Raw genomic sequence first — 9,602 nt, forward strand, 5'->3', positions numbered from 1 at the left:
AAAAAACCCGGATCAAAATCCTCAAGTAAATCTTTTACTATTTGGGTCTTATTTCTGACGGACCTGGCATTACAATAGAGAGTAGGGACTGGGGTGAGAGAGTCAGAGGTAAGGATGGGCAGGTTTGCTGGGGGAACAGGTTTTAGGGAGGAGAGGTTTGCACCTCGGTGCTTTTTGAAATGATGGGGTCTGGAGGATACTAGCATGGGAATTCTGAGCCCAGGACAGATGTTGTTGGGGAATGTAGTATCGGGAGAGTTTGGGAAGAGGTTTTTGGGAGTGGGAAGTGTTTGTGAGGGAGCAGAGAAGGAGGATAAGAGGCCAGAGTGAAGGAATTCGGGGGCAGAGCAGGGCTCCCACGCTGCCCGAAGTCACCGGGCCGAAGAGAGGAGCAGCCCCGAAGGCAGGGAGCTTTCTTTGAAGCCTTGTAACGTGCTCCGGCCTATCACAGCCTCCGGAAGCACATTCCATGTATCCACCACCCTCTGGGTGAAAAAGAACTTTCTGGCATTTGTTCTAAACCTGTCCCCTTTTAATTCTATATAAACATAGAAACATAGAAGATGACGGCAGAAAAGAGCTACAGCCCATCAAGTCTGCCCACTTTGCTTACCCACCCCCTGTCTATGACCTAATGACCCAATTTTCTTATCTTGACCCTCGTAGGGATCCCACATGGGTATCCCATTTATTCTTAAAGTCTGGCACGCTGTCTGCCTCGATCATATTAGTCTCATGAAATACCCAAAGGCGTTAAATCAGAGGAGAGTAAAAATTAAATAAAAAAGAGAACAATCAGCTTTAGTCTTCCAAAGGAAATTAAGTTTGCAAATGCATAATCCATTTAATTTCAATCTGTAGGCGCCTTTGTAATTAATCCCTTCTTAGGTCCTCAGGCACGTTGTAATCCTGACACCCTCAGCATACTTAGATTCGAGCGGTTAAATCATTTATGGAGACAAATTTGTTGCATATTAATTATTCTTCCACACTCGGCGATCTGCTTTTTTTTTTTTTTTTCCTAAGTCTAGTCATGTGGCTCACACGTTATTTGGACACTGCAAAAGCAGAATGAGATCTGTACACCTTTCCCCTCTGTGGGCAGTTCAGATATCCAGAATCTATAGGTTGGTGATGCCGTAGTGGAAGTCAGGTGCCAGATCAGACAGTTTTCCTGGAGGAGTTAGGCTTAGGCAGGTGAGCATGAGGTGAGCAGATGCATGTGCCTGTGGAAAGCATTGGGAATTCAATGTCTCATAGTCACTCCAGTCCTTCAATATGCCTGCATTTCAAGCAGCGCTGGAAAAATAATAAAATGAGCACGGAAAGCAGATGATATGTAAGGTTTGCATCGGGCCCATGAGACATCTAGTAAAAAATTGCGCTTCAATGCAGGTAAGGAAGCACTGTTTGCTGTCAGAGTCTATAACAATTCTGCAACGCAGTTTATTTCTTTCAGTGGAAATATCAAACGTACCATAGCTTTCTGATCAGCCTCAAATATTTAAATTCTCATCAGTACAAAAGACCCTCATAAAATGTAAAGGTAACGGAATGCAGATGTGCTTCCCCCCCCCCCCCAAATACACTTCCCCCTCCGTATTTGTGGAGATAGGAGATCAGCATGGCCACGAATAATTTTACGCATGTTATTCACAGTTTTTCTGTAAAAAAGCCCGAAAAAAGTCACAAAAGTGTGACTAACCTTACCTCTTCCTATAAAGAAAGTGCCACGATTTTCTCTGTACAACGCTGAGAGGATCGATTCTCTGTCCATCGCTGGGAGCAGCGACTTCCTGTGACGTAAATTTGGGAGCAGAGCCTGCACACGAGAAAACCGCGAATAACCGAAACCGCGGCCAACGAAACCGCGAATACGAAGGGGAAGTGTATAGTTCAAGCTTCTCGGACACAACTTAACCATCAGGCGGACATAGCGTTCACCTAGGGTGGCGACATCGAGGGGAGGGGGGAGAACAGCAAAGAGTAGCTCCAGTCAAAGCGAAAACAGTACGTCCCGACAACCACACAGACTCAAAGAACCATCAGCACAGGGTCAATGGTTTCCAAACAGGCTTTTAGAAATTGTTCTAATTTTATATAGATAGATATATAGATGTATATAATCAGTGGCGTAGGAAAGTGTGGAGGTGGGGCGCCACCACCCCTCCTCCTCTCCACCCCGCCACTTCCCACTCCTCCCCTCCCACCTCCTTCCCCCCAGTTATTCTTTGTAATAATTTCTTTTCTCACAGGGTCCAGGTGTAAACTTCTTTTTCCTCACAGGGCTCAGGTGTTCTTCCTTTTTTTTTTCTCTGCAGGACCGTTGGGTACTAGCGCTTCTTCTTTCCAGGAGATTCAGCTTCAACAAATGGTGTACCTACTCACTAACTATAAAACCCAAAGGAAGCAAAACCCTATATCCCTAGTTGATGGCTCAAAAAAATAATAAACACTTTGATCACTAGCTACCCCAATATATCAAAGGATAATTGAAATTTCCCTAAAAACTAATCCCACCCACTTTTTATTAAACCAAGGTTTAATTAAAAATCAATATATATCCAAATATCAATAAACATCTAATATCCAATCAATATCCAATTTCCAAGATCTAATAAATATCCAATATCCAAAATCTTTAAAACCCAACTTATCAGAGGCCACATATAACAAACACTTGCCTCTGCCACAAACCAACTCAACTGCTCTGTCTGGCAGTTTTAGAATTCTCCCCAGCACTTCTGGCTTCTACATGAGGTCATCAGACCTGTTGCAGACATCAGCAGTCAAAATAAAATAAAATCAATCCAGGTAAATAAAATATATATATCTATAAATTAAACCTTGGTTACACTAGCATGATTTTCAGGGTAAGTCCTAATATAAACCCTACCCCAAAATAAGCCCTAGTTAAGATCCCTCCCTCCTATCCCTTTGCGCACCGGAACACCACCGATCGCCTTCCCCGCCGAGGCCTTCCCTCTGCTGTGTCACTGATGATGCTATCAGTGATGCGGCAGAGGGAAGGCCTCGGCGGGGAAAGCCGCGAAGCAGCCCTTTCAGAGCGCTGCCACTGGTTTTGAGGCTTCAGAGGTCTGTAAGGCGGTCGGTGGGGTTCCGGTACACAAAAATTGGATCTATGAAGCCTGCAAAACTAATATACAGTAACATCTATGTAATGTTTACTCCAATAAAAAGTTATAAAACTCTTTCAAGTAGTCAAAGGTTAGTGGGAAAACTGTGCTCTTTATATCTAGTGAGTTATGTTTTTGTAAACCTGGTTTCCTACCTAGCTCTAGGGAACCTCAGGCCAGTTAGGTTGCAGGATATTCAATGATAAAAAAATGCATGAAATGAATCTGCTTCATGCAGCTCATCGGGAATATCCTGGAAACCTGACTGGTTGGAAACTCCCCTAGACAGGTTTGGGGATCTCTGCAGAGCAGAGAAACTGGCTTTGTAGGAGTCTGTATATGCATGTCCTCCCAATCTCTGGTTCATCCAATTTCTGCCACAGAAAGCAGAGCACTCTGTAACCCCTGCTTTCACTTTCCAAGTCCATCGTACTCCCCCACCTCTCCCCCCAGCACTTAGAATCATTCATATCTTTTCTTTCCTTTAGGGAAACAAAAAGTTCAGATAGATCAGAGTAGAGAATGACATGGGAACAAATTTTTCCCCGTGGGAACTCATTTTCCCGTCCCCACGAGTTCTTTTCCTGTCCCTGTCCCATTCCTGCAAGCTCCATCCTCATCTGCACAAGCCTCAAATACTTTAAAATCATAAGTGGCAACATTCTAGAGCTCAGATTGTGATGTCATAATGCCTCATATCACCAATGCCAAGCTCAGTCCTCATCTGCACAACCCTCAAATACTTTAAAATCCTAAGTAGCAACATTCTAGAGCTCAGATTGTGATGTCATAATGCCTCATATCACCAATGCCAAGCTCAGTCCTCATCTGCACAAGCCTCAAATACTTTAAAATCCTAAGTAGCAACATTCTAGAGCTCAGATTGTGATGTCATAATGCCTCATTCCACCAATGCCTAAGCTCCGTCCTCATCTGCACAAGCCTCAAACCCTTTAAAATCATAAGTGGCAACATTCTAGAGCTCAGATTGTGATGTCATAATGCCTCATTCCACCAATGCCTAAACTCAGTCCTCATCTGCACAAGCCTCAAATACTTTAAAATCCTAAGTAGCAACATTCTAGCGCTCAGATTGTGATGTCATAATGCCTCATTCCACCAATGCCTAAGCTCCATCCTCATCTGCACAAGCCTCAAACACTTTAAAATCAAGAGTAGCAACATTCTAGAGCTCAGATTGTGATGTCATAATGCCTCATTCCACCAATGCCTAAGCTCCGTCCTCATCTGCACAAGCCTCAAATACTTTAAAATCCTAAGTAGCAACATTCTAGAGCTCAGATTGTGATGTCATAATGCCTCATTCCACCAATGCCTAAGCTCAGTCCTCATCTGCACAAGCCTCAAACGCTTTAAAATACTAAGTAGCAACATTCTAGAGCTCAGATTGTGATGTCATAATGCCTCATTCCACCAATGCCTAAGCTCAGTCCTCATCTGCGCAAGCCTCAAACACTTTAAAATCATAAGTGGCCGAGGCTTGTGTGGTTATGGCAGAGTTTACAGGAATGGGGCAGGGACAGCGACAAAACTTGCAGGCATGGAACAGGGAAATTGAGTTCCTGCGGGGACGGGGACAAATTTGTTTCCGTGTCATTCTCTAGTTTAGGGCACATTGTGATGTCACTGAAGGTTAGCGCCTATGAATACATAGAAGAAAATAGAAGCCAACTCTCTCTACAAAAGAAACTGATATTCCAGGCAAGTCGAAGCAGATTGTGATGTCATAAAGGACTGCAAGGCTGTCTTGCCATTTTGACAGCTTTGAAAGCTGCCCTGGCTATTTCTTAATAGACATAATAGTATGCAAATGTATGTTTCAAGGATGGAAAGGGGTCACACAGTTCATTGTGTTTCAATGAGCCACTTTAGTACATAATCCGAGAGTTTCTTCATACTAAGATTTTACAGTAGATTTAAAATTCTTGGGATATTTTAATAGAAGCACATGTGACCTACAACTGTTCTTCCATTACCGCTGACTTAATTGGTAACAGCAGGTACCGTAGCGCTGGTACACTCAGTACCGTTCCTCTTTGTTTTTGTAGCTTGTCAGGCTAACTCCCTCAACTGGGTCGCCTATAATCAAATGATTAATAAAGCTGGAAAACTCCTTGGAGCATGAGGCGTACATTTCTTTCTATTTTCTAAATTGCTCCAGATGCAAATTTGACTGATGTTTTTGTGCATAAATAATTAAACATGTCATACTCGTGCTTTGGTAACCAGCAAATTCCAATCGCTGCCATAGGGGCCCTTTGTGGATGAGTTGAATGCAGGGGTTTGCCCTAATCAGAGAAGGTAATAATATTCCAGAACCGTATGGATAAAAAACCGCGATCAGTGTTTCTCTGAGCAGCATTTTCACCGCCTGTGCTCCTAGATCCTTTGTTTAATCGTTTTTATCTATACGTATCGGTGTATGGAACATTCTGGACCCCTGAGGAAGAAGTGTTTTTTGAAACGTGGACCGTGTCGGGTCCGGTATGTCTCATATCAAGAACTAATCTCTGAACATCAGTTTTTATTATTGTTATTACTGTTATAGTGACTTTTACTATTTTTATTTGAATAAAATTCCTGCACCTTGTACATTTTCTGCAGTTTTTTTTTTTGTTTTATATATAGAATTCCCCCCATATAGGGGTCATGTTATAAAAGCATTTTAGTGCCTATGTGGCAGTGTATGCACAGAAAGGGCCTGATTCTATAAACTGTGCCGAAGAGTCAATCAACAGCGCGGTTGTAGATCAACTGCTACGCGCCGTTTAAAGAATCATGCCTAGCGGCGCTTAAGTAGGCATTGTTAGGCATCCTTGTGGTAGGCGCTGGCATAAATGTAGGCACCTAACTTTTTTTTAATCAGCTTAATTGAAATCGCATTAAAAACCAATTTAGAAAAATTAACTAGCCGGTAGGCGCCTTCCAACTCACAGTAGGAACCTACACTGAGTAAGATTTTACAAGTCACTCTGTGTTTGGGCAACCAATGCACCTTGTATAGTTGGCACCTACTTTTCCTTGGCACCTATCGAGTTAGGCGTCATTTATAGAATCAGGCCCTAGGAGCCTGATTCTGTAGAGGACTTCTTCATTGGGCACCCTAATCAAGGACCACTAGTGATGCCTAACTTCAGAATCCGCGCAGAACTTTAATTGGCTTAATTGGTGTGGTAATTGACCGCGCCAGTTTTCAGCCAATCATAAAAAAAAAAATTAAATTAACAATTAAGAGTTGGACACCTAGCGATGCCTAAGTTGAGACGCCCTCTGGTGCCTGATGCCTATCTGAAAAGTAGGCGCGGTTGACTTAGGCATCACTAGGCATCCGAGTTAAGTGCCAGTAAATTGGGCCAAGTTAAACCTGGCATAATATATTGGTGACTATCTCTAGGATACCTAAGCCATACCTAGGTGCGCTAGGTAGGATTCTATATAGGACACCTAGTGTTTGATTGACAATCGCGCCAAGCAGTGCCTACAATGGAGGTGCCGTTTATAGAATCTGGCTATAAATGTCCACCCCTAGAGTTAAGACGTGCTAACACTGGAATATACTTTAGTAAATTTAGTCCATCATTTCCCAGTGTTCCCCACCAGGGCAAGAATGTTCTCGGTAATGGCTCCAACATGGTGGAATGCCCTACCGAAGGAATTAAAACGAGAAAAGGACGCCGGAAAATTCAAGAAAGGAATAGAGACTATCGTTTTCTCAGATTACTTCGACTGAAATTATGAAGCTGTCAGAGAGAGGAAACTAGAACTTTTCAGGGATATACGTAAATAGATTATATTTAGTAGAAATGGCCAACTTCCATAGGAGATGTGTAAATATAGTGTACTTATATGTGTGTATACATAGGATGATTGCTTATGGCATAACTTTGTCGGCATTAATAACTCTGTATTGTAACACCACCACAGAACTCCGTGTATTTCAGTATAGAGCCCATGTATTGTAACACCTCGCAGAAGCTCTTTGTAACTGTATTGTATCACTTCTACAGAAGCTCATGTATTGTAACACCTTTACAGAAGCTCATGTAAACCACTCTGAATTGATTCCCCAGTCATTAGTAGCGGTATAGAAGCTCTCAATAAACATATTAAATATGCATCAATATGCCATGGTTTCACACATTCCAAATTTAACCTCAGCTGGTAACACTAAAATAACCCCCCCCCAAAGTTTAACTTCATACTAATAACAGTAATGGTATGAGATATTAAGACAAAATGAATGCAATAAACTGACCTTAGTCCAAAGATATGAGAAATAAAACGTCATTAAAGTGCCTTAGTAAGGGTGCAATTTGTAGGGAATATTTACCCTTTTCCTCTACGTCTATCCAATTTAACTGATTTCAGTGGGAATAAATATTTTAAACACTATTAACTGCATTTCTGCTGAAGATAGATATCCAATTTGCACAATAGCTGTCCTTCCCCCATGATCAGAACAAGGATCTCTTTCCCTTTTTCTGAGTTTAATCTTGTCATTGTTAAAACTTACTTTTTGATAACACATCAGTGAAAGAAGAAAAAGTTCAATGGTACCTGTTGCCTCCACCATTCCTTCCAAGATTACAACAATCTCCAGTTCCTCTTTGGCCATCTGTGCTTTGGAAATCTCCCAGAAAGGACTCTGTTGATTAATTTCGTGGCAGATAATCAGTGGTGACACCAAAAATAGACGATCATCACCTGTATCATAGCCTACATTGATATCTGTCTGGTTCAGCGGGATAAATTCCCCTTCCTTTGTCTGTTTGGATTTGATCAACTTGGCTCGTATTGATGCCTCCACAATGTGCGAGTTCCTAAGGTCCCCAACTCGGAACATTAGGCACAGTTTCCCGTCCCGCAAAGAAATAACTGCATTTGTAGAAAAGACCAATGTTTCTGCCCTCTTCTTGGGCTGGGAAATTTTCACAAACATGCAACCCACCATAAAAGCATTTACTATAGAACCTAAAACGGACTGAACTAAAAGGAGAATTATGCCCTCAGGACACTTGTCTGTGATGACTCTGTGACCATATCCAATGGTGGTTTCTGTTTCTATGGAGAATAAAAAAGCAGAGACAAACCCGTTGAGATTATCAACACATGGATTCCATGACTTGTCGCCTATATGGTCCAGGTCGCCTCGAATATAGGCAATGAGCCACCAAATCATTCCAAAAAAGAGCCAGGTTACAGTGTAGACCATGACGAAGATGAAAAGGTTGAACCTCCATTTGAGATCAACTAACGTGGTGAAGATATCGCTCAAATAGCGGTAGGTCTCTCTCACATTCCCATGATGGACGTTGCACTTCCCATCTTTCCGAACGTACCTCTGGATTTTCCTTTTCTTACGTTCATGGCTTCTGTTTTTGGGTAGATCCTCTCTAGCCTGTTTGGGCAAATTTGGCTGCCGAATGGTGATTGTGCTCTCCACGTCCTGCTCCATTGAATCTTCTTCCAAGACATGAACTGACATTATTGAAACAAAACGAAAGAAAAATATTACAATTACAGTATGTGTTTGTTTACAGGATTGTATAAACACAGTATTTCTTTTTGAACCAGTGTAAATGCAGATTTAGCAGCTGCCGTCTGTAAACCCCCCTCCCCCACCGTTATTATCACATTGTAAGACCGACATCCTTTGAAGGGAGATTGCCTGTGTTTTTTCTTTCTTTTTGTTCCTAAATCATTAAAAAAATTATATCCTTGACTATCAATATTGAAAGAATGAGTTTCTCAGAAATGTTTTGCTACCTGGCGTGCATGATTTATATTCCTCCTTCCCAAAATGATGGGGTCGGTTATCAATGGGAGTTTTCAGAGAGGAGCAACACTTACTTGGCTAATTCCCGTTAATGGTTCTCTTAGGCTTCCACGGCTGGCGTCATGACTGGTGCTGTTTTTTGGGTCTCGTCGCGTCTGGGTAGGTAGAACTGACATTTCAGCCGTTGTGCTGTGGCTTTCTTCATATACCCTGAAAGAAAGCCACAGCGTGATGGCCGAAACGTCGGTTCCACCTACCCAGATGCGGCGAGACCTGGAAAAACGGCAAGAATCCCGTTGATGGGTTCAACCTGGATATTCAGTGGCTTATTCCTGGACAGTACCTGGACAGATATCCAGGCAGACTGCCACAGCACTATCTGGTTAGTGCCAAGGTGGGCTGGGGGTGAAACCTGAAGTTATCTGGGCACCACTAATATTTAACATTGACCCCTAAATAGACAGTACCTGGTTAACTTAGGACAGTACTGGAATCCATCAATATAAACCCTGCAACTCTCCGTTCTGTAATATACTCACCACATTCCTCCAACCATGGAGTTAAAACATTTCCATCTGATCTCATCTGAGGAACAGCAAATGTTCTTTCTTTCTTCATTCAATTTTCTATACTGTCCTGCCAGGGGAGCTCAGAATGGTTTACATGAA

At 42.3% G+C, this 9,602-nt stretch overlaps 1 protein-coding gene across 2 annotated transcripts in view; it reads right to left on the reverse strand.

Annotated features, from left to right (window-relative positions):
• The window catches only part of KCNJ6 (potassium inwardly rectifying channel subfamily J member 6), a 43,658-nt gene extending 35,015 nt beyond the window's left edge, over positions 1 to 8,643 (reverse strand). Inside the window, exon 1 of one of the 2 annotated variants that reach the window (XM_033947604.1) lies at positions 7,716 to 8,643. In XM_033947604.1, the coding sequence (XP_033803495.1) occupies positions 7,716 to 8,643 (928 nt within the window). Of the gene's footprint in view, positions 1 to 7,671 lie in introns of both variants that reach the window. The other variant, XM_033947605.1, reaches the window with a different exon arrangement.
• Positions 8,644 to 9,602: the final 959 nt, after the last annotated feature.

This window comes from Geotrypetes seraphini, chromosome 6 (assembly GCF_902459505.1).
Source record: "Geotrypetes seraphini chromosome 6, aGeoSer1.1, whole genome shotgun sequence".
NCBI classification, from domain to species: Eukaryota; Metazoa; Chordata; class Amphibia; order Gymnophiona; family Dermophiidae; genus Geotrypetes; species Geotrypetes seraphini.